This window comes from Mobula birostris, chromosome 2 (assembly GCF_030028105.1).
Source record: "Mobula birostris isolate sMobBir1 chromosome 2, sMobBir1.hap1, whole genome shotgun sequence".
Taxonomy (NCBI): Eukaryota; Metazoa; Chordata; class Chondrichthyes; order Myliobatiformes; family Myliobatidae; genus Mobula; species Mobula birostris.
In genome coordinates, this window is record NC_092371.1 from 146,878,300 (window position 1) to 146,905,077 (window position 26,778).

General features: G+C 40.3%; 1 protein-coding gene across 3 annotated transcripts in view; it reads right to left on the reverse strand.

Moving 5' to 3' along the window:
- The window catches only part of bckdhb (branched chain keto acid dehydrogenase E1 subunit beta), a 245,744-nt gene that overhangs the window by 164,156 nt on the left and 54,810 nt on the right, over positions 1–26,778 (reverse strand). For all 3 annotated transcript variants that reach the window (XM_072250112.1, XM_072250128.1, XM_072250121.1), the window contains exons 5-6: positions 20,712–20,867; positions 4,034–4,142 (exon numbers count right to left, since the gene is read on the reverse strand). In XM_072250112.1, coding sequence (XP_072106213.1) covers positions 4,034–4,142; positions 20,712–20,867 — 265 coding nt within the window. The remainder of the gene's footprint in view (positions 1–4,033; positions 4,143–20,711; positions 20,868–26,778) is intronic.

The following is a 26,778-nucleotide window of genomic DNA, read 5'->3' on the forward strand; positions in this document are numbered from 1 at the left end:
CTTCCCCCATTTAGATAATAGTCTGCACTATTGTTCCTTTTATCAAAATGCATTATCATACATTTCCCAACACAATATTCAATTTGCCATTTTTTTGATCAATTTCCAAATTGTCTAAATCCTGCTGTAAACGCAACGCTTCCTCAGCACTACCTACCCCTCCACCTATATTCATATCATCTGCAAACTTTGCCACAAAACCATCAGTTCCATTATCTGAATCATTGACAATCAATGTGAAAAGCAGTAGTCCCAATACTGATCACTGAGGAACACCACCAGTCACTGGCAGCCAACCAGAAAAAGCCCCTTTTATTCCCACTCGCTGCCTCCTGCCTGTCAGCCATTCTGCTAGTCATGCTAGTATATTTCCTATAACGCCATAGGATTTTATTTTGTTAAGCAGTCTCATGTGTGGCATCTTATCAAACATCTTCTGAAAATCCAAGTAGATGACATCCACTGCTTCTCCTTTGTCTACCGTGCTTGTCACTTACTCAAAGGACTCCAACAGATGAGTCAGGCAGGCTTTCCCTTTACAGACACCATGCTGACTTTGACTATTTTATTATTAGTCTCTAATAACCTCTAGAAACCTCATCCTTAATAATAAACCCTTAACACTTTTCTAACCACTGCGGTTAGGCTAACTGCCCTATAATTTTCTTCTGTCATAGAGTTATACAGCATAGAAATAGATCCTTTGTCCCACTACAGTACTGTGCAAAATTATTTGGCACATGTAAAAAAGAATCTGTAAGGCAAAGATGCTTTCAAAAGTAATTAAAAGAAATTACTATAAACAGCAAAGAACAGTAAAAACTAAATCATATCAATATTTCGTGTGACCACCCTTTGCTTTTAAAACTGTATCAATTCACTTAGTTACACTATTGTGCTATTTTGTAAGATTATCAGTTGGTAGGTTGTTCCAAGCACCTCAGAGAACTTGTCACAGTTATTCTGCAGACTTTGGCTTTCTTGCTTGCTTCTGTCTCTCCAGGTAATCCCACACAGCCTCAATGATGTTGAGATCAGGGGACTGTGGAGGCCTTAATATCTGAAACCATACAAAAATTCTTGGATGCCTAAGACTTTTGCACAGTACTGTGTATCCACACCGACAATTAAGCACCCATCTGCATTAACCCAATTTTGCTTCTCATTCCCATCAATTACCCCATTCTCTTCCCCAACTCTCCTACCATCTAGCAACATAGGGTCATTTTGCAGTACCCAATTAATAGCAATTGACAGATCTTTGGCACATTAGAGAAAGTCAAAGCACATGCAGGAAATCCACATGGTCACATAAAGAAAATGAAAATTTCACACAGAGAGCATCAAAAATCAAAAGAGAATCTGTGTCGTTGAAGCCACAAGGCATCGGCACCATTCACTGGGCCTCCCAACTGTACTTGTTCATGGGTAACAAAAACAGACACAGGACAACATCCTGCTAATCTTCCCAGATGCTCCCAGTACTTCTGGATGATTATGGTCTGTAATCTTAACTTCATTTCTCTCTTCAATTCAATGCTGAAGTTGAAGAGAGTGAATAGGCCTACCATTTTCTTATGATTATTCCTCCACAAAATCATGTTTGAACCCTCAGTCTCTACAAACTGTACTTCATGTCCAACTTTGCTCTCATCTTGAATGTAATGTTATCTTTCTAAATTATGCTAATCTTTCCCACAATTCCATAATGAATCCCTCCTGTCAAGCTTCCACCACATGAAAATTGCTCTTATCAAGAATGATTTTGTTATTCCATCTTTTTCAAGAACTCTGCCATCCAATTCAGCAGAATTTTCTTCACTTGAGTCTTCTGCTATCTTTCCAGTTGCAGCTAAACAACTCACTGCAAATTTTTCTCTCTTCTTTGAACTACTTACACAATAATTTCCACAATGATCTATAAACAAAACCACTTCTTCCTTTTGCAGGTGCTCCCACTGGTGACAGCACCAAAAATCATTATATGTTATATAACCTTCCTCAAATTCAGCTGCTTTCAGAAATTCAACACCCACTACACAACAGTATACAAGTTGTGATTCCACCCAAGGATTTCAGCACAGGCCCAATCATACTGCAGACTACAGTCAAGCAAAGCTGTGTCATTGCAGCAACATCTTATTTTTTTATTACTGAATACTGCACTCTACCTTCAATAGAGGAATTAATCTGCAGTTTGTTCAGGAAATTGCACACCACTCCAGAATTACAATCACCTCTAACTCAAGTATCAATTTGTCATAAGCAAATGAAACTTATGGATCCACTTAGTGGCTATTTTATTCGGTACATCAGTTCATTAATACAAATGTCCAAATGGCAGCAACTCAATCCATAAAAGCAGGCAGATGGGGTCAAGTGGCTTAGTTGAGTGGGGAAAAATGTGGTCTAGTGACTTTAATTGTTGGTGTCAAATGTGGTGCTTTGAGTATCTTAGAATTTGCTGATCTCTTGGGATTTTCAGTCTCTAGCGTTCACAGAGAATGGTGCAAAAAACAAAAAATATCCACTGAGCAGTCGTTTTATAGCTGAAAATACCTTGTTAATGAGTGGTGAAAGGAGAATGGTCAGACTGATTCAAGAAGCAGGAAGCCAAAAGTAACTCAAATAACCATGTGTTACAACAGTAGTATGCAGAACCGTATCTCTGAATGCACAACACATCGAACCTACAGCAACAGAAGAGCACTCACATACACGTAGTAGCCAGTTTATAACGTGCAGGAGGTACCTCATAAAGTAGTCACTGAGTGTACATCCACTTACTGGCTGAGCTTCAAATCACCGCTGGCTTCTTCTCTGATGTGTACAAGAGATGGGCATTAGACTAAACATCCAAAGACCATTACCTACCATCAACCTGACCCCATTGCTGAGGGTGTGACAACATCCTTAACAATAAAGAACCAAGTCAGATCCCTGAAAACGTGGATCACTTTACATTCATCAGGAATCATCTCTCAATGAAAACAGACATCAATTACAAAGCCCCTACTGTCTCTATTGCACCACTATGGCCGGTGCCCAAGTGAAGAAAAGGGTACTTTTGAGAAAAAGGAAAAGATTTGAAAAGAAATTCAGAATCCAAGCTCATGATCTACCAAGCACCAACAATTTTTGTCCTCCTGAATGCTTTGAAGAGATATAGAAAACTTACACAAGACATCTGAAAGCACTACCAATATTGCCTCCATAAAATTCTTCCAATCTATTGGCAAAATATACAGATAACTGTCCATGCTTTTTCCCAAGTCAATGTCCAGATTACTGAATCAATACGGATAGGTGGACCACATTGTGTACATGCCTGGTTTCAGAAACAAGCAGTTAAAACCAAATTCTTAAGATCCTGGGAGCATTGAAAAAAACTTTCACAATACAATTTCTCAAAATCTCCTTGGAAAAAAATATAGCATCCTCATTCATTACTGAATAAAATCCTTTGCTCAAAATGAAGGAAACCAGTGAGCATGTTAGTATTCAAAGGTCATGTAAAAACAGCAAGCGGGCACTCATTTTCAACGACTCTCATGCCATTTACTCCACCTGCAACAAAAGCTGCAAGCACACCATTGAATGAGTTTAATTTGATTTTAATTATATTTCTCATACTACATATTTTTTCATTGTTTTCATTATTCATTCTAGGGTGGTTTCAAATCCTCTCAGGGTAGGCAGAAACTTTATATGTTTTAATTACTTTCTTAATAAAATAAAAGTGGGGTTTTAAAAGAGAAGCACAATATTACTGCTCTTAATGGAACGAAAAAGTGAAAAACCAACACAAATGCCAAAAAAGATGACAAAAAGGAATGTCATACTTGATCTCCAATATACATAAACATATGGATTTAACCACTGCCAAAAACATTAATATTTTCCATTGAAGTAGAACATCATGAATTTCGTAGTTTATGTCGCTTGCATTAGTTCCAATAAAATCAACCTCTGCAAAAGTCGTCTATTGTTATCGTGTACCAGGTCAGAGAAAATGCTACACCTGGAAACTTACCAGCAGCTCTGTACAGAATTTTAGGTTCAAAGAAAATACAAGGATTTTTATCTTCTATGCATGACAGCAATAATCCCTTGGCCTGAATGGGGCTTCTTGGAATAACCACCTGTAAAACACAAATTATTTTTTAAAAAATCTTCCAAATACAGTAAAAATCTAAGCATCTACCAATTACCTTCCAAATAAATCTCTAGTTCACATCCACTCAAGGCTTCTCAACGAAAATGTAATAAAGGAAAATATTGTTTCAGATTCCAGGTTAAATAAACATTGTTTCAAAGGACTGCTGAATACCAACAAACAACAGATACAAAGATAGAACTGGTAAATGTCCCCTGACCTGGAACATTTAATCATTAAGTGCTGACCATTCTACTTACCAAGAGAGCTCTTCTCTATGATCCTGACTGCAGTTCACTTACTCCAAAGCCCTATGTTAAGCAAGCACTCAAGTTATTGAGTGGAGGAATGAGCAACAAGAAACAGCCTACCCCAATGTCTTTCAAATCATTATCAAGGATTTCAATCAGGCTTATTTGAAGAAATCTCTGCCTGGTTAACAACATTTCACTTCTATCACAAGTGGTCCCAACACACTTAACCACTGTTATATTACAATTAAGAACACCTAGACTGTTCCATCCCTAGACCACAATCTGTTCATCTGACTGTCCTCCTTCTACCTACATAAAGGCAAAGGCTAAAGAGGATGTCTCCAGAGACAAGAACAACAAAGAGGTGGTCACGGGAGACAGGGGAGTGTCTATGGAATTGCTTCAAGTCAGTGGACTGGGCCACGTTCAAGAACTCAGAGGATCTGAACGAATATGCCACAGTTGTTACAGACTTTACAAAAACAGTTGTAAACAAATGCATCTCTACAAAATCATTCAGTCTTTCCCAACCAGAAGCCCTGGATGAATCAAGAGATCTGTAATCTGCTGAAGCCCAGATCAGTGGAGTTCAGTCTAGCGACTGTATAAATACCAGGTCCAGGTTAGATCTCCGGAAAGCTATCTCACATGCCAAGTGGCAATTCCCAACCAAACTTGAAACACTGAAGGATGCTCAACAGCTGTGGCAGGGATTGAATGCTACCACCTCTTACAAAGTGAAACTAAGTGACATAGGTGACAACAAGTTTTCATTCCCAGACAAGCTCAATGCCTTTTATGCCTGCTTTGACCATCAAAACATGGAGGCACCTTCACAAACTCCCACAGCCCCCTGTGACCCTGTGATTTCAGTCTGAGGCCAATGTGATAAAGTCCTTCTGGTGGGTGAACCCATGGAGAGCACTAGTCCAGACTGGCTACCTGGAAGAGTACGGAAGACCTGTGTTGATCAACTGGCTGAAATTTTCACCAATATCTTTAACCTCCTGCTTCAGCAGGTTAAGGTACCCACCTGCTTCAAACAGGTTTCAATTATACCAGTGCCTAAGAAGAACCTGCCTCAGTGCCTATTGTCCAGTATCATTTGCATCCACTGTGATTAAGTGCTTTGAGAGGTTGATGATAAAATGTATGAACTCCTGCCTGAAGACAACAAGTCAGCAACAGATGCCATTCACTGGTTCTTCACTCAGCCCCGAACACCTGGACAGTGATCTGCATTGATGATGATGCTCTTCATTAACTACGGCTTAGTATTCAGTATTACCATCTCCTCACAACTAATCAATAAGTTGAAGACCAAAGTCTCAATAACTCCTTGTGCAACTGGATCCTCGATTTCCTCACTTGCAGACCCCAAGTACATCAGAATGGCAACGTCTCCTCCACAATCATCATCAGCATAAGTGCACCACAAGGCTGTGTGCTTAGCCCCCTGCTCTACTCACTTTATACTTTGACTCTGAGGGTAATCACAGTTCCAATGCCATAATTAAGTTGGCTGATGACACCACCATCAATGGCCGAATCAAAGATGGTGACAAATCAGCATATGATGCAAATACCTTAGCTGGAGTTGCTTGGTTTGATGCCGATCAATTAACATACCTGTATTGTTTAACATTTAGCTGAAGTGGACCAGAACATCTCATAATCACTTCACTTTGTAAACCGTACCTCTTGAGCAGCCTGTGCTCTATAGTGTTGTTTGTTTGTAAAACTGTCCTTTTAACTTCAGACTGATTATTGTTTGCAATTTACATTAAGAACTGAAAACCGGTTCTTGTTTATAACAAGAAGCTGAGCACGGAATATTGTTAGAAGTTTAACTTTGTCACAAACAGCTCTGGAAGGGTCATGCACACTGTGCAAGAAAGCTACGGTTAGCAATAAGTCTCTTGGGCCTTGGAAAGTCAATATCCATCACACCTTAATGACTACTCTTCAACAAAGTAAGTCAAGGTATTATTATCAGTCCATTTAGAAATTGTTAGGTGATATGCTTACTTTTCAACTAAGAATGAAGAATGAGTCATTTATAAAAATATATATGATCCACTTTTCAGAACAGATCTGTGTCTCAAAAAGAAGTAGCATGATTCAAGATTGTTTAATGTCAATTCCAGCACACAAGTATAAAGGAGAACGAAATAATTGTTGCTCCGGATCCAATGCAGCACAAAAAAAACCACAATAAAATAAAGAATACAATAACTGTTATGTTTTGTAACTTCAAAACATTAAATTAATTCAAATAAAGACCAAGAGTCCAAGTATGCACGTGTAACTTCCACTGTACTTTAAGCAAAGTGTGCACGTATCACGTAGTAGAATGATGACGTATGTAATTAATATATTTTTACATATAACTCGTAATTAATTATTTAAACCAGCAAGAATGCTTAACTAATCAATGTGTGTGTGTGTGTGTCTATATATATATATATATATATAGACACACACACACACACACGCACACACACACACACACACACACACGCACACACACACACACACACACACACACGCACACACACGCACACACACACACACACACACACACACACACACGATTACTCAAATATTATGGAAATGTCAAAAACACAACACTCCAGTGATCGGGGTTCAATTCTTGTCACTGGCTACAAGGAGTTTCAACATTTTTCCCACTTCCAGGTGGGTTTCTCTGGATGCAATGATTACTTCCCACATTCCAACAACATTTAGGTTAGGGTTAGTAAGTTGTGGGCATCTATGTTGTCAGATTACACTGGTTGCTAACACAAATGCCACATTTCACTGTATGTTTAGATGTACATGTGCCAAATAAAGCTATTTTTAAATCTTTAGAACTAACACTATAGCGCTAGAAATATTTCTGCCGATAATGGCCACTGTTTGTTTCAACTTCTTCCAGTTCAGAAGAAGCAAGACTTCAACTGTAGGCATTAATAAGAAAGTGAGAATAATTAGGAAGTTAAAATAAGAAAGATTGCTAAAGGAGGTAGCAATCACAAATTAATATTTACTCAACATTTGATAATAATTAACCACAAATGCTTAAATCAATATAGTTTCAACAGTGTATTCTTCCAAATCTGACATCTGCTTGATTTCAATCATACCACAACTGTCAGTTATGCTCCATCTGTCTGGCTGAACTTCAGAATTCCATCTCTAAGTCATGTTGCACATCCTCTACCCTATCCTCTAAAGGGAAGCTCATTAAAATCACAGTATAATCTTTTGATAACATCTACTTTTTACAACAAAATAGGTAATAATTTTGTACCAGCCATTAAAGGGTGTCCAAATACAGCCAAGGGATGAATCACCTATCAAAATTTTCATTTCTACATTTCACCAGGGTCTGGCAAAGTTCATTGCTACCTATAATATAATGTGCCAAAATATTACAGAATTATACCTATTTTTATTTTGATGTTGGTCATTTTTTAAAATGCTGCAAATATTTAAATATTTTATCATCTGTTATGAACAAATTAGCATTACTGACATTTTCCTTCAAAATTAAACGTTTCATCTAAAAATGATCAAATCTATCGCAGCCATCTGGCAGTGGACCTGGCACAGTTTCTCTTGGCTGTATTATTCCCTTCATTTCTTCAAATTAAATGCTTAAAGAAGTAATCATCTGGCTTAAATAGTAGAAATATAATAGTGTGCAATTTGACATTTTCAATACAACTTCCAAATCCATCTGCTCCTCCTCAGTTAATAGAATTCATCTTCAGTTTAGCTCTGAGTTCAGAATCCGAGTTTGAGGGGGATGGGAACTAGAGCGCCGGGACAGTTGTGGAGTCACGTTGTTAAGACCTCAGGCAAAGTCAGGAATCAAAAGATTGAGCATGGTGCAACTGATATTTTGAGCTACGTAAAATATTGTAGGAAAGGCAGCTGAACTCAGAGCATGGATCAACAGCTGGAATTATGACGCTATAGCCATTAGTGATACTTGGTTGCAGGAGGGGCAGGACCTGCAGATCAATATTCCGGGCTTCCATTGTTTTAAACGCAACAGCGCAGGAAGGATTAACGAGGGAGGAGTACATTACCAGTCAGACAAATGTCATGGCAGTGCTCAGTCAGGACAGACTGGAGAAGTCATCTAGTCAGGCTTCATGGGCAGAAATGAGGAATAACATAAGTATTACCATGTCAATGGGACTATGTTATAGACTACACAACAGTCCGCAGAATTTAGAGGAACAACTTTATACAGAGATCACAGACTATCGCAAGAAATGTAAGGCTGTTATAGAAGGTGACTTTAACTTTCCAGATATTGACTAGAAATCCCATACTGACTAAAGACTAAAACAACAGGAATTCTGCAGATGCTGGAAATTCAAGCAACACACATAAAAGTTGCTGCTGAACGCAGCAGGCCAGGCAGCATCTCTAGGAAGAGGTGCAGTCGACGTTTCAGGCCGAGACCCTTCGTCAGGACTAACTGAAGGAAGAGTGAGTAAGGGATTTGAAAGTTGGAGGGGGAGGGGGAGGGGGAGATCCAAAATGATAGGAGAAGACAAGAGGGGGAGGGATGGAGCCAAGAGCTGGACAGGTGATAGGCAAAAGGGATACGAGAGGATCATGGGACAGGAGGTCCGGGAAGAAAGACAAGGGCGGAGGGGACCCAGAGGATGGGCAAGCGGTATATTCAGAGGGACAGAGGGAGAAAAAGGAGAGTGAGAAAAAGAATGTGTGTATAAAAATAAGTAACAGATGGGGTATGAGGGGGAGGTGGGGCATTAGCAGAAGTTAGAGAAGTCCATGTTCATGCCATCAGGTTGGAGGCTACCCAGACGGAATATAAGGTGTTGTTCCTCCAACCTGAGTGTGGCTTCATCTTTACAGTAGAGGAGGCCGTGGATAGACATGTCAGAATGGGAATGGGATGTGGAATTAAAATGTGTGGCCACTGGGAGATCCTGCTTTCTCTGGCGGACAGAGCGTAGGTGTTCAGCAAAGCAGTCTCCCAGTCTGCATCAGGTCTCGCCAATAGGGGGAAAGATGAGCTTAGTGGTGGGATCCCGTTGGAGGTGGCGGAAGTGACTGACTAAAGACTAGATGGGATAGGGCAATTATTGGGAAACCACTTTGTCGAGCACCTTCGCTCCGTCTGCCACAAAAAGTGGGATCATCCAGTGGCTGTCCATTTCAATTCTACTTCCTATTCCCATTCCAACATGACAATCCATGGGCTCCTCAACTGTCAGGATGAGACTACACTCAGGTTGAAAGAGCAACACCTTATTCCCTCAGCCTCCAACCTGATGACACAAACATCGATTTCTCAAAATTCTGGTAATGGCACTCCCCATTTCTTTCCCTCTCCACCTCATCTCCTAACCTGCTCATCACCTCTTTCTGGTGCTCCTCCACCTTCCCTTTCTTCAATGATATTCTGTCCTCTATCAGATTACCCCTTCTCCAGCCTCTTATCTCTTGTACCCATCATCTTCCCAGCTCTTTACTTTACTCTTTCCCCCTTTCCCAGTTTCACCTATCACTTGCACTTCTTCCTCCCCTCCCTTTCCAGTCCTGAAGAAGTGTCTCAGTCTGAACAATCTATTCTTTACTCTTTTCCATAGATGCTGCCTGGCCTGCTGAGTTCCTCCAGCATTTTTGTGTGTGTTGCTCTAGATGGGACAGAGTTTGTCAAATGTGTTCAAGAAAGTTTCCTTAATCAGAACGTAGAAGTCTCAATGATAGAGTGTCTGATACTTGATCTGCCATTAGGGGATGACAGGGCTGGTGACAAGAGTTTGTGTAGGGGAACACTTTGCATTTGGTAATCATAATGCCATTAGTTTCAAAGTAAAAATGGAAAAAGATAGGTTTAATACACCGGTTGAGATTCTAAATTGAAAAAAGGCTAATCTTGATGGTATCAGAAAAGATTTGGCAAGAGTGAATTGGGGCTGACTGCCTTCTGGCAAAGGTGCACTTGGTAAGTGAAGGGCCTTCAAAAGAGAAAGTTTAAGTGTACAAAGCTTGCATGTGCCTGTCAGAATAAAAGGTAAAAAATAACAAGTTTCGGGAACCTTGGCTTTCAAGAGATATAAAGGTCCTGGTTAAGAAAAAAAAAGGAGGTGCATAGCAGAGATAGGCAGAAAAGAACAAATGAGGTACACATGGAGTATAAGTAATGCAAAACACTTAACAAAGAAATCAGGAAGGCTAAAAGCAGGCATAAGGTTATCCTAGTAGACAATGTGAAGGAAAATCCTCAGGGATTCAATAGGTTCTACAGATATTCTATAGCTAAGAGTAAAAGGATTGCAAGGGATATAATTGTTCCTCTGGAAGATCAGAAGGAATTTATGTATGGAGCTAAAAGAGATGGGGGGGAGATCCTATACGGTTTTTTTTGCATCTGTATTTACTCAGGAGACAGACACTGAGTCTATAGAAGTGAGGCAAAGCAATAGCAAGATTATGGACCCTGTACAGATTACAGGAGGAGGAGGAGTTTGTTGCCTTGAGGCACATTATAAATTCTCAGGGCCTGATAAGGTGTTCCGTTAGACCCTACGGGAGCTAAGTGCAGAAACTGCCGGGGCCTGAGCACAGATATTTAAATAATATTTGCGTCAGGTGAGGTACCAGGGGATTGGAAAGTAGCTAATGCTGATCCGCTGTCAAGAAATGCTCTGAAAAAAAAACAACCCAGAAAATTACAGGCCGGTGAACCTGACATTAGTAGTGGGAAAGTTATTGGAAGGTATTCTAAGGGACAGGATGTATTTGTATTTGGATAGACTTAGACTGATTAGGGATAGTTGGCCTAACTGTGTGTTACCTGACCGTATACTTTTATAATATAATTATTAATTAATAAAACCCCAATTGCTCTGTACTTATTTTTTGTAATGTGTATGATGTTGAAACTAATAAAAAGATTGAAAAAGAAAGAAAGGGATAATCGGCATGGCATTGTGCACAGTAGGTCATGTCTAACCAATTTTATAGTTTTTCGAGGAAGTTACCAGGAAAGTTGATGAAGGCAAGGCAGTGGATGGTGTCTCCATCAACGCTAGCGAGGCATTTGACAAGGTCCCGCATGGGAGCTTGCTCAAGAAGGTTCAGTCGCTCGGCATTCAAGATGAGGTTGTAAACTGGTTTGGAAATTGGCTTTGTGGGAGAAGCCAGAGAGTGGCAGTAGACAGCTGCTTCTCTGACTGGAGGTCTGTGAGTAATGGAGTGACACAGGGAACAGCACTAGATCCATTGTTGTTTGTCATCTACTGTATATCAATGAACTGGATGAAGATTGGTTAACTGGATCAGAATATTTGTGGATGACACCAAGAATGGGAATGTACTGAACAGCAAGAAAGATTATCAGAACTTGTGGTGGGATCTGGACTAGATGGAAAAATGAGCTGAAAAATGGCAGATAGAAGCTATTTAATGGAGGCAAGTGCAAGTTGTTGCACTTCAGAAGGACCAACCAGGGCACTGAGAAGTGTGGTAGAACAAAGGGATCCCAGAATACAGGTCCACAAAGAAAGTTTCTGGCACAGAGGTCTTCATAAATCAAAGTACTGAATACAGGACTGTTATTCTGAAGCTGTATAAGACGTTGACCAGACCTGATTTGGAGCATTGAGTGCAGTTTTGGTCACCTACCTACAGGAAAAATGTAATTAAGGTAGAACGAGTACAGAAAAAATTTGTAAGAATGTTGCCAGGACTGGAGGACCTGAATTATATGGGAAGATTGAATAGGTTAGGACTTTTTCATTGGAATGTAGAAGATTGAGAGGAGATTTGACAGAGGTATAGAAAATTATGAGGGTATATGTAGGGTAAATGCAAGCAGGATTTTTCCACTGAGGTTGTGAGGGACTACAACTAGAGTTCATGGGTAAGGGTGAAAGGTGAAAAGTTTAAGCAGGAACATGAGGGGAAACTTCTTCACTCAGAGGGTCGCGAGAGTGTAGAAAAGCTACCAGTGGAAGTGGTGCATGCAAGTTTGATTTCAACATTTAAGAGAACTCTGGATAGATACATGGACGGTAGGGATATGGGTAGCTATGATCTGGGTGCAGGTCAATGGGAGCAGGCAGTTTAAATGGCTTAGCACTGACTACATGAGCCAAAGGACCTGCCTCTGTGCTGTATTTTTCTATGACCCTATGACCTTAAATTTTACGAAGCCACGTAAATCAGAAGTTAAATGTCAATAGAATTTATTACAGTACAGTGAGATTAGATTTTGTGGACATTCTATGTCATTAGTACAGTTTCAATGAAAGGCTTTGATCAATGGTCATAAAGAATTTAGATACTGCGTCTAATACAATTAATGATGCATTAATGACAGAATAACTATTTAATCTTCACCTACACTCACTTGATATAGATCCTTTAATACAAGTTATTCTTCCAAACTCTATATACAACTATACATATAAACTAATTAAAACCACTGAAAATGCTGGAGCATCTCAACAGGTCAGGCAGCATCTATGGAAATGAACCAACAGTCGACATTTCAGACTTTTTTTCAATCTTGAAGGGTCTTGGCCCAAAATGTCAACTGTTTGTTCATTTCCATTGATGCAGACTGACCTGCTGAGTTCCTCCAGCTTTTTGTGTGCACGTACAGGCTTTCTCGTGTTCATATAAATTAACTATGCTAGATTGTTATTTCCTTAAGCATTTGATTAATGGAATAAAACATTGCAAAATAAACCAATTCATTTTCTAAATACAGGTCATTGGTATTGTTTATAAAACTTTTTTTAAACATATACAGGAGAAACTTTTTACCATATAAAGCATTAGCTAATATTATTACACACTAAATGCAATACAAGAATTGTTTATTTGTGAGCTCAAAGGAAATCATTGCCTTACACTAGTTAATGCAATTTTCTGGTGTAGTTTCTCTAAAAGCAACTGACAGCAAACAGTAAAGTCACATCTGTAACTCCACTAAACTGCAGTTACATGGCAATAGAGTTCTGAAAAGTGTATTTAAATGCTTTACTGTTCTGATGGGACTTTGCAGAAAGTTTCAAGGAACCAAAACTACTGAAGTTGCTATGAGTCATGCTTATGTCAAAGGGTTATTGTTTATGCAACCAACATATGAACAGCTAAGCCCTGAAACATTCAGGGAACAAACTTATTATCTGCCTCTGAAGAGTAAAAGTGTCTATTCTCTATGATTCAATTAAAATGAGCAAGTATCCTCTCTCTCAAACTCCTTTGCAATATTAAACACAATTTACTACAATTCCATCTGTGGGGTATGCTATGCAGATACTGTGGAACAAAGAAACTATGAATATTGTCTAGAAAATCTCCCTGAGAAGACTGTCTAAACCACCAAGCAGAATGCCTTATCGTCAGATTTTACCAACAAGTACCAAACACGCTTGGCTGGCAATGAAGGATTACAGCCTTTCTGTATAGGCAAAATATCACCCAATATATGCTACCCTTAAGAAGGCTGCAGTGAAGAAGATACTGTCACCCACTTTTTTGCAGTTTGTGAACTTGAGAAGAGAGTATGGAGTTGGATGGATAAAATTCATGTTCTAATTCATCCCCAACAGCTGCATGAAAAGAAGCTCCTCAAATAATAGCAAAGGTGTATCACCCCAGTGGGCCACCAGAGTAGCATGATGCTATATTTATTTCTCTTTTTAAAAAAATTACATTGCTGAATGTAACACCTATTAATGTAAAAGTTTGTTGCACAGTTTCTTTCTAATTTTATTATGAACAAAGTTTAATTTTTATATTAAAAAATCAGAAAGTTGGATATAGATAATCAGAGTTTTAGAGCATAACAAAATATCACACTAGTTTATATTGAACATCATAATATACCAACCTGCATTACTTAGACTAAGTGCCTGCTGCCATAATACAACTCGCAGGTCTTTGTTAAAGTGCATCAGTAAAGTACTAGTCAAAGTTGAAGTAAAAATTATCATCAAAGTACGTACATGTTACTAGATACGAACTTGAAATCCACTTTCTTGCAACCATTTGTAGGACAATAAAGATATAAAATACAATTTATGAAAAACTACACATAAACAAAGACCAACAAACAACCAACGTGCAAAAGGAGACAAATTGTGCAAATAAAAAAATCACACGAGAACATGAGTTGCAAAGAGTTCTTGAAAGTGAGTCAGTAGGTTGTAGAATCAGTTCAGAATTGTGGTGAGTGAAGTTATCCATGACTGTTCAGGAACCTAATGATTGTAGAATAATAACTGTTGCTGAACCTGGTGATGTGGCACCTAAAGCTTCTACGGCTCCTGCCCAATGGTGGCAGTCCCTATGACGGACTGGGCTGCATCCAATATTTTCTGTCAGTTTCTCCATTCCTGGGGATTGGTGTTTCAACACCAGCCATGATGTATCCAGTTAGGATACTCTCCACTGTGCATCTGTAGAAGTTTGTTAAAGTATTAAGTGGTATGCTGAATCTGTGTAAACTTGGAAAAAAGCAGGGGTGCAGTTGTGGCTTCTCTGGATGGCACTTACATGCTACTCCGAGCACAGATCAAAATGGTAACACCACAGAATTTAAAGCTACTGACCCTCTCCACCTCCAATTCCTGAATGAGGACTGGCTCATGGACCTCCAGCTCCTACCTCCTGTAGTCAATAATCAGCTCTTTGGTTTTGCTGACGTTGAGTGAGAGGTGATTGTTGTGGCACCACTCAACCAGACTTTCAATCTCCCGCCAATGTTGATTCATCGCTACCTTTGAGTCAGCCAACAGTGGTGTTGTCAGCAAACTCAAAAAAGGCACAGATGCTATCCTTAGCCACAGTTATAAGTACTTGGAGAAAAACTTGACTTAATATGTTTGCTCCAATATATGGATTTTGTCCACACTATTTGTTTGAACCGAGAATACGCTTTCTACCAAGTTGCTACATTACCAAATGTGATAAATACAACTAGTCACTTTTAATCAACTTTCATGGGAATGAGTGGGTGGAACAGGTGAGAAACAACATTAGCCACTCCAGGAGATTTAGTTAGAACATATGTGACACTAATCAGTTCAGCATTTCTTTGGACACTCCAGTGCAGATATTATATACACATATTTTCTAGATTATTACTTTTAACCATTATTGCAAAAATTTCCAATACTGTAACGTGATATTAAAAAACTGCCATCTGAAAAATGAGCATGTACTAATTTGTAGGTTTGGTTCCTTCTTCTTGGTTCTATTTTGATATTTTCATTGTTTTTATGTGAAACCATAATCAGATAGAATCTCTGTAGAATATTTAATAACAGCAGTGCAGCCAGACTTAATCCAACATGTACAATGTGGAAATCAGTCCAAAACAACTATGACATTAATCAGTGTAAGGTATTATAGCATCACTTATTAAATATAGCAAAAAACATTATCTGGCCTTTTTCCATGCAGTCAAATAAAACAGAACTTAAACATTAATTTTAAAAAAAACAGCTACTTTTGTCTTCTATTTACATCGTCTCCATCTTTACACCATAAAGACATTAATTTTCATTTTGATCCACAGAACTCTCAAGTTTTGTGTGCCTATATTTATCCTACAATTGTAGAAATAAACAAAATGGAAAGGTTTTCCAAATCTAAGCCATGATTGTATAAAAGTGTGATTTGGCATAAGAACCCTAAAATAGGAACATTGATCCAAAAATAAAATATTAGCGATTCAGAAAATTTTATAAGTAAAACAAAAATGCAAGAAATATTCCACAGACCAAGCAGCATTTGTGGATAGTGAAGCATAAATAATAATTCACATTAGTTACTGTTATGAGTTTAGAATAAACCAGAAAATTTATTTTCATCTTGGAATAACCTCTGACAAATAATTACAACCAAAACAAACATTAAGATAATCTACAATTTAAAATGATCTTGTTTAAATATGCATGTGACAATAATCTCACATTGTGATCTGCTGAATTACTGGCAGAAATCACTCCACCATAACTAGGACAACTGTGCACTAGGACAGTTGACTAAGGCTACATCCACACTGGACTGGATAATTTTGAAAACGCCGGTTTCGAGTAAAAACGACAGGCGTCCACAGGAGGCGTTTTTCAAAATATCTTTGTCCACATTAAAACGGATATTTGGGTGAACCTACTCCTACTGGGCATGTGCAGACACATCTACAGAAAACAAGCGAAGAGGAAATGGTATAATGTTTACGTTTCCGCTGCAGCGTTGTGCTATTTCCATTGGTCAAAAACTAGAGTACCAACAACAACAGCGAAAGAAAGTTTTCAACAATGTCTTCGAGGAATACAAAGAAAACCTCTGCTGGAAAAAGCAGACTGGACTTCTTCGTTTAGACAGACAATGAAGTTGAGCTGTTTTCTGCGAGTTACAAATGACTACAAAGTCAGCAGAGCAGTGGAGAACGTGGAGATGTTTAACTCCAAACAAACTATTAACGTGGACAACAAAGTAAACAACACGCATGAAGCTGTCCTCTATCCAAGATCAACAAGAGAGTGGAATCTTCTGCCCCCAGACCTGCGCAGTAATTTCTGACATTAATATTTTTTAAAGATTGACTCAAATCAAACCAATTTAGGGGATCTAGTCAAAAAAGCTCACTTTACAATTTAACTCTCACGCCGTTCACACTGACTGCGCGCCACAACAGCCGTCTGCCACTGCTTGCACAGTACCAAGCAGAAGCAGAAAAAGCATTGTTGTAGTGGTGTTATCGTGACAGCGCTTTTAAGTATCTCCGTTTACCCCATCCACACTACAACGCGCAATAATCGTTTTCAGATTTACACACTGGAGAGTGTTTTAGAAAAGCTCCGCTTTCAGGGGATGAAAACACCCACACTACTCCAGGTAATTTTGAAAACGAAGAGAAAAAGCTTCGTTTTCAAAATTACCCGGCGTAATGTGGATGTAGCCTAAGTTTCCAAGTGAAGAAGACAGCACCACTTACAAACAGACCACTATGGTACCTTTTCCAGGCGGCCACATGGAAAATTTAAATTCAATGTTAATATTTGTCTGAACATATCTGCTGTGAAACATTAGTCTGCATTTTTTTAAAATCTATTTAACTAGCACTTTTAATATAGCAAAGGACATCACAGAATCATTATCAAACAAAAATTGTATCAAGCCATACAAGTAGATATTACTACAAAAAACACAAAAGCTTGGTCAAATAAACCTCCCAGGTTCTAACATCATTCCCACTCTTCCTCAACCTAATCTTCCTATCACCTGCCAGCTCTTGTTCTACCCTTCTCTCCACCATTTTAAACCAGCTATCACCCCTTTTTATCCCCAGTTCAGATAAAGGTCTTCACTGGAAACGCTGACTGTCCATGCTCTCCATAGATGGTACTTGACCCAATGAGTTTCTCTGAATCCACCCAGATTTCTGGCATCTGCATTCTCTTGTATCTCCTCTTAATCAGACACAGCTTAGTCAAATAAATAGTATAGCAATTAGGAAGAGGGTCAAGGGGTGGAGATGTATTTCTACCAAAGGAAGAAATATATCCTTCTCTTCCCTCCACTAGCCTGCAGGTTATTCTTGGGCAGGGTGTAGCACCTGTTTAGCAACACCCCCCACTCCACCCCCGATCAGGGTCACAAGAAGCCATGAAGAAGCTGGTGCTTATCACAAGTCCTGGTTATGTGACCACTAACATCAGACAATCTCTAAAGAGTATTGATAATGGCTGGGGTCACATGCCTTGTAAAGACACTGCCCAGAAGGAGGTATGGCAAACCACTTCTGTAGAAAAATTTGCCAAGAACAATCATAGTCATGGAAAAATGATGAGCACGCATTTCATAAGACACGGCATATAACAAATGGACAAACAAAAGAAAGAAGAGACACATCTGGGAATGAATTCCAGGAATTAGGGCCTTGCCATTTTAAAAAAAAAACAGCCAGAAGGGATGGAGTGATTAAATTCAATGATGATCGGGAAGACTGAGTTTGAGGAATTGTTTTGAAGTAAATTGCAGAAATATGGAGAGGTGAGGTTATAAAGCCATTGCTTAATCAGAAAAAAAGCAGATATCAGCAGGCAATGGAGGATAGATGAATAGGACATGAGCAGCAATGTTTCAGATCACCTCAAATTCTGGTAGAATAGAAAACTACAAAGTACATTGAAATAAACAAGATCAGAGATGATAAGGCCAAGGTTTAAATTTTTTATATGCAAACATGTACACATTATATATATCAGCCCAATATGAATAAATGTTCAAGAAACTTTTCATTGAAATTCAACTTGAGCTTTTACATATAGTTAACATTCTCTTAAAATTTAAAGCATTTAAGTATTAGAATTAGTGATTCCCATTATTCCTGTTCTGAAATAATTTACCACAGACTCACACAGCATAGAAACAACCATTCGGACCAACATATCCATGCTGAACACAGGGAACCAATACTACATTGAAATCATCAGAGTCAAAGAGTGTTACAGCACAGAAACAGACCTTTGAGCTCAGCATGTCCACGTTGACCTTTATGCACATTTTCATTAACCCCAAGCATCTATACGAAGCTACTCAAGAAGGCTGATCTTGAACTTGACGAGCCTTCTTAATGCCTGTCTTCTTGCTGCTATCACCAAGCACAAGGTCTAAAGCTTGAATTCCTGCACTACCAGGTTCAGAAACAGCTATTTTCCTACAAGCAACCTGCACATCCAAATCCTATTTCAGCAACAGAACACTACGAGCCACCTACTGCACTACAATGGACTTGGCTCAGACTGACCGTGTCTTTCTTTTGCATTAAGGTTTACTTTTTCAATTTTTTTTCCCTCTCTCTTCACTGTCTTGAATAACTTACGTAAAATTTATATTAAGTGTTGTTTGAAACCACGTGCCTGTGATCTGCTGTATTTCATTATACCTGTACCTCTCTATGATCATGCACATGACAATAAACTTGACTTGATTTGCTTGTATTTAGTCCACATCCTTCTAAACCTGTTTACCTGAATGCCTGTCTAAGTGTTAGTAAACATAGTAATTGTAACCAAGTCCACCATGTCTCCTGGCAGCATCTTTCAGATCTCATCCACTCACTGAGTAAAAAAAAACTTTCCCCTCAAATCCATTTTAAAGTTCTTCCCAGCAACACACACAAAATGCTCGGATTTCCAGCATCTACAGATTTTCTCTCGTTTGTGTTAAAATTCTTCCTTTCCCCTTAAACCTATGCCCTCATATTTTCTTCACCAGCTAAACTACCTGTATTGCCACATTCAAGAAACTATTGATTTGAACACCAAAATCCTTAAGTTCATCAATATTGCTTACCATCCATTTACTCTATATATTCTACTCCAATTTGATTTGCCATTAGAATTAAAATCCATCTGCTAATGCTCCATTCAGCTCTTCATCTGATCTGAATATTGCTGTAGTCTTAGATAACTTTCTCTGGCATCAACTTTTGTGTCATCTACTTCTAGAATGCTTTTGACAAGGTGCCACATAACTGTCTTATCAGCAAAATTGAAACATATGGCAAAAAAGACATCATAGCACAGATACGAAGTTGACTAAATATTAGGCAATACAGTCATGATGAATGTCCTTTTTCAGATTGGAGCAAAGTGAATTGACTCATTTCCAAGGGACCAGTGTTGAGGTCAATGTGCCTCCATGTTTTTATATTGATTTCTATTAATGATCTAGCAAGCTACAATTTCTGAATTGGCAGATGTCACAACCATTGGCAGTATTGCCAACTATGAAGAGATCTGATTGGCTGCAGTAGGAAATAATCAAGCTGATGGAATGGGCAGGAACATGGAAGATGGAGTTTAACACAGAGAAATGTGAGGGGATGCACTTTGGTTTCAAGAGTAAAAGCCAAAATAGAATATAGTAGTGCAGGAGTAAAAGGATGCATTTGGATTCAGGGCGGGTTGAGAAAGCAGTTTGTTAAGCCAACAGAGTATAGGGCTTTATCAATGATCCGTGGAATCTTACTACAGAACAACTCTACCAAAAGCAAGGAAAATAACTTCTAATTTCAAAATCATGCCACAAAATCAATAACATTTCCCACTACAACAATCCCAAAACTTCTAAACCTTCTAACGGAGTGGAAATTTTTATGCTGTCTTTCCCTATATAAGAAGTGAAACAGCAGAAACTTATTTTCACTACCCAATTTACAATACAAAAATAAATTGTCTTATACTTTACGTATCCTTTGATATAAATTTTGAGTCACTCACCTTAATTCCAGGGATATGAGAAAAGAACGCTTCAGGACTCTGAGAATGATAGAGTGCTCCATGACCCACACACCCCCAAGGTGCTCGAATTGTTAAACTTCCACAATCAAATAAGTTCCCAGATCGATACCGATACTTTGCAGCTTCATTAACTATCTGAAAATAAAATATAGAAATAAACTTTAGATAATTAAGAGATGTGCAAGAACTAGAAACTTCAGAACTACATTGACAGGGATATAATGAAAGTAAAGAAATTTGTGAAATATTTCTCTATATACCATGAATTTAGCCACTGGAAAGAACTAGAACCACTGAAATGGAGTTGATTTAAGTTTCAGAAATTACTCTCAATGCTGAATGGAACTGAGTGTAGTGGAAGAACTTGAGGTATAGATGTCAGCACAATATTCAGCTGTTGATAAGACGACAGCTAATTACAGGGCAGAATCTTTTATACTCTAACTTGTTGATGAAATTCATTCAAGACTTTATTTTTGAAGTGATCTTAAGGAAATGGTAATAGATTAGTAAGCAGCTAAAGGTCATTCAGCGATTGTTTAAGAGTTTTGTCCAGGATGCATCTTTTCTTATAGATGGAAGGCTGAGATGAAGGAATTGGTTGGCTTTGATGACAGAGTTCATCTGTGAAACTAGGTAACCATTATTTATAGGCCAGAGAGTAATGTGGCTTCATCATTATAGAAGAACTTGTCTATGTGGTCAAAGCAATATTGTTGACTCAGATAAGCTTCCGTGGGAACTGCATTCATGTAATATTAAAATGTGTTGGTAATGGGATTCAATTTTAAGGGATACCGTCCTAAAACATTCTTGGCATACTCACCCGGTTATGTCTACAGACGCTCATCCTTCTATTGCTTAACGGCACTCACAGCAGCAAGAACATTCTGGCGCATGATAATGACATGCACAATCTGACCATCAAGTGATACTCTATTCACATCAAAGGTTGAGGAAAGGCCTATGAATTCAGCTTCAGTCTTGCGCTTCCAACAAAAACCAGCCTCCCATGAATGTGTTTGAAATTATCCAAAATACTAACTTAAAAATTAGCAGAATCGTAATCATAGTCAGTGGGATATGCAATTTAAGATAATTAACAGGCAACTGCAATTGTTAGTAATACGCAATTCAATTTTTATGCTTTAAAAAACATTTAACTAAAAGATTAGTTATGTAAGTTAATTTGAAGTGTTCCCTAAAATTTCAAGCTGCAACATTTGATAGCAAACTACGTTGGCTACAATCTATCCCTTCACTGATCTTAACCATATATATATATATAAATTACCACTAAGGATATTTACAACATCAGCCCTATTTTATAGCACAGAATATCATTTAAAATTATTTTATAAACAAACATACACATCTCTACTATCTAAAAGTAATATATAAATGTAGCCCCCCCCGGCCACCCTCAGGATCGCTCGGCTCGCTGTCGTCTAGGGAAACAGTCTCAGCCCCGCCAAACTGGATAATTCGTTTGTGTGGATGCTGTGTGAGGTACCCCACCCCACCCAAATAACAGACAATACACCAGATGCAGTTAAATGATTTACAGTTTATAGATATTACTGGAACTGTATAATTAAAAGAGAATAAAATATAAAAGGAAAATAAAAGACGCCACACTTATCAAAGTTCAATCTCTTCGTGCACAAAAACCGTTGGAGCTCAAGGACCTTCTTCTTCACCCTGTGACCCCTCGGACCACCTCGACCGGCCGCCTGGGACCAACAACGGTGGTCGACCAGACGCTCCACACGAGTCCGTCTCCGTCTCCTCGCCGAACGTCCCGCTCAGGGTCCGACCCCGTTAGCAGACTCACAGCACCTGGTCCATCCTCTGTCTCGCTCTCCTGCCTTCTGCCCCAAAACCCCGCGCATACAGTATCTTCAAATACACCAAAACCATAACAACTATCCCAATTGGTTAATAGCATTCTCTTATCACACACTAAAGCAAAAACAAACTGTTGGCGCAAACTTTCTCAGCGTTTAACACAACAAAGCCGCATTCCCCAGATTAACATAACAAAGATGCCATTTTAATTAGCCTCCACAGTAACATAAAAGTCGAAACCCCCTTACACTCTCCCACCAAATAAAGTCATGTCCTCATGACTTCTAAATAACTTGCCAACCAGTCCTGCAGACACACAACACACACATACACAGACACACACACAGTGACAGTGCTCCCCAAACAGTGGACCTTACTCCCATCCCACGGGCGTTACACAGGCCAACCTATCTGGGAACTTCTTAACCCTCTGAGACCTTCGTACCCCCTCACCTAAACCCAAAAGGCTCAGACACTACTAGGGATACCTCAGGCCTGCTTGCCAACTCCTCTCTCACTCAGGCCACCACTACAGCTCGGAGCCCCCTGTCCCGCGTCCGGGGCCCCGCCTCTCCTCCTTCCTGATCCTGCCATAACTCAGACTGCCCACAGCTAGCCCTCCCCACTACACCTGACTCAGTGGGAGAAGGGCCAAAGGTCTCTTCCTCAATCACGGGGAAGTTAGCGAAAGGCAGCATGTTCCACATGTGCAGCACATCATCCTTCGAATCCGTATTCTTCCTCATTCCCTCGATCGGTAGCTGCTGTTTAAGTTTCTCCAAACTGAAACATTTAGCCGGGGCTACCCCTTCAGTCTCCTGCAATCGAGACGTCAGCTTCTTCGGGGATTCCTTCAACTCTCGCCACAGCCTCAGCAGTTCTGACTCAGGGTTCCTGGCCTTCTCAATCTGGGACGCAGTTACCCCACCAGCTTCTTCCACCTTGACCTGAAAAGCAGCAGTTAAAGAATATTCAGCCTCTGGTTGTTTCTTCCTGAGGGCGTCTTCCAGGTCAACTTTCAGTTTTTCCACTTCATTTAAACTCGCGATAGTCACCTTCAGGTTCCTTTCAAGTGTCCGCCTCCCTTTTCCGAGATCTGTCCTCCATTTCTTCACCTCCTCAGGAGTGTAGTCAAACTCCCCTCCCTGGGCTCTCGGTTTTCTGTTGACCTTAGTCAGAACACTTCCTTGATCTTCCCCAACTTGTAAATCTTCCAATCTGTTCTGAATGGACGTCTTGAGTTTCTGCTGATCCCTTCGAAGGTGGGTCATTGTTTCTTCTCGCTGGATTAATTCATCAGCACATAACCGCAGTGCGGTGCAAATCCCTTCTCTTCCCTGTGTTTCATTCAGATTGACGACCTGGGTTTCCATCCCCCGGTCCACCACCATCTGTCCCAACACCAGGAAGTTCAACTGGTATGTCGGGTCATTTTCCTCACATTGCACCAAACTCCTCCGGCCAAAAACTCCTCCACATTTGACACTTCACTTTGGTCGCCTGGGCTCAGCCACTCGCCTCGCCTCATAGTCCCCCCAGGCGAATCCAAGCTCTAGGCGGTCATCCACATACGTCAAAACTCCACACACCTTCACTTCCCCCATGGTTTTCCTCATGCACCGCGGGAAGGATGCAGGGGCTCCAGATATGCCCTTGGGCATCTTTTCAGATCGGAATAATCCTCGGGAACTAGTAACGGCCATCTTCAGCTCAACAGCCGCACTCCTCAGGATCTGGCAACATCCACCCCTCAGATGCAGCACATTAAACCACATCGTATCATCCCCACACACGCTGCCTTCATCTTCCACGCCGCTAGGGTACATTTGCCGCGACCTCTCTCTCACTGAGGTGTCTTCAGCGGTCAACTCCCCTCCCTCATGGTGGTTCAGAGCGTCTACTAAGAGGGTCTCCCCCTCAGCTACTTTCCCCAAGCCGTACCACCGCTGGGTCTCGTTCAAATTCGGTACCGGCTCAAGGCTGCTACACACATCCTCAGAAGCAACTCGACACGCTGGGTGCCCAGAAAATGCCTCCATGAACTCCAGGGTCATTAACCAATCATCGTCTTTTGGATAACTACTGCCACTAGTACCCAAAGTCTCCGGTGCCCTTGCGGTTGTCAAGGATAAATGCTTCAGACATCAGTTGTAAAACGAACTGTACAACAACTTGATCTGTGCCCCGGGGTCGAGGATAGCTTTAGCATCGCTTCCCTCTATCCATAGCGACACCCTGGGGTGTGGCCCCTCTAAACCTTCAGGAATAGGGTCTTTTCCTTTCGGAAGTTCATTGGTACGTTGCTGGGAACGTGCTTCCCCAGAGACCCCAAGCCGTTCCCCCACTGGGCCTCCACTAAGTTTCCCAACACCTCTCTGATCAGCTGAACAACTGATCCCCTGAAATGATACCCCAGCACTGCAAGCAATTTAGCCGCCCTCCTCGCCAGAGAAGACACACTGAAAACTTTCCCCCCCTCTTTCAAATAACTGGCAGCTGTCACTACGGTGTAAGTGAACCTGACAGCTCTAACACCGTCACCAGCCCGCCTACTCAAACTTTCAACCAATCCCTGTCGCTCTTCCTCAACCAAGCCTGCCACTCATCTAACAAATGAGAGATCCGCTCCGCCCACGTCTCACACGTCTCCGCCCCTCTTGGGGTGGACACTATCCCAAACGCCAGGTGGAGCCTGCCAGAGCTAGAACATTTATTCGCAGACACTACGTCCAAATCAGACCACTCTTTCCTCTCTCTCCCAACAGCATGGGCAGCCTCGAGTTCCACCTTCAACTCGTCAATGCTAGTCTGAACTCAGACAAAGACCTCACCCACCACGCATACAGCAATCACCAGCAAATAACCCACAGAGACACACATTACAGATTTAAACAGGGTACCCACACAGCATACCAGCAGACTCAATTCCGGACAAAGCCCACACAATGTAGCCCCCCCTGGCCGCCCTCAGGGTCGCTCGGCTCGCTGTCATCTAGGGAAACAGTCTCGGCCCCGCCAAACTGGATAATTCGTTTGTGTGGATGCTGTGTGAGGTACCCCACCCCACCCAAATAACAGACAATACACCAGATGCAAATAAATGATTTACAGTTTATAGATATTACTGGAACTATATAATTAAAAGAAAATAAAATATAAAAGGAAAATAAAAGGCGCCACACTTAATCAAAGTTCAATCTCTTCGTGCACAAAAACCGTTGGAGCTCAAGGACCTTCTTCTTCACCCTGCGACCCCCTTGGGCCACCTCGACCGGCTGCCTGGGACCAACAACGGTGGTCGACCAGACGCTCCACACGAGTCCGTCTCCGTCTCCTCGCCGAACGTCCCACTTGGGGTCCGACCCCGTTAGCGGACTCACAGCACCTCTTCCATTCTCTGTCTCGCTCTCCCGCCTTCTGCCCCAACACCCCGCGCATACAGTATCTTCAAATACACCAAAACCATAACAACTATCCCAATTGGTTAATAGCACTCTCTTATCACACACTAAAGCAAAAACAAACTGTTAGCGCAAACTTTCTCAGCGCTTAACACAACAAAGCCGCATTCCCCAGATTAACATAACAAAGACGCCATTTTAATTAGCCTCCGCAGTAACATAAAAGTCGAAACCCCCTTACATAAAACTAATGCATGATATAAAGTAATACATGACCATGACCACTTAATCATCAATTTTAAAAATCAAGTTTAATGGCCTATTGTATTCATTTCAGCGTAAGGGACTGTTCTAACTTTGCAGCTCTTGCATCTTTGTAGCAAGTGCTTATACAGATACCTTTTCACTGTATTAAGAGCACCTTCCTCCACCCACTCTTTCAAGCAATATTCCAAATCACCACCACTCAGCAAGCAACCATTGTTTTTCAAATTCCCTAAATCCTTCAGCCTATTTAAATGCATGGAACCTACATAATGAAAAATAGTACAATGAATTCTTACATTTCAAAATGATAATCTGTTCAAACTATATGACAAAGAAATAACTAAATACATAATTTAATGGGGGACACACAAAATACTGGATGAACTCAGCACGTCAGGCAGCATCTATGGAAATGAAAAGGTTGAGACTTTTCTTCAGACTGGAATTGTAGGGGAAAGATGCCAGATTGAAAACATGGAGGGAGGGGAAGGAGGACTAGCTAGAAGGTGATAGGTGAAGCTACATGACTG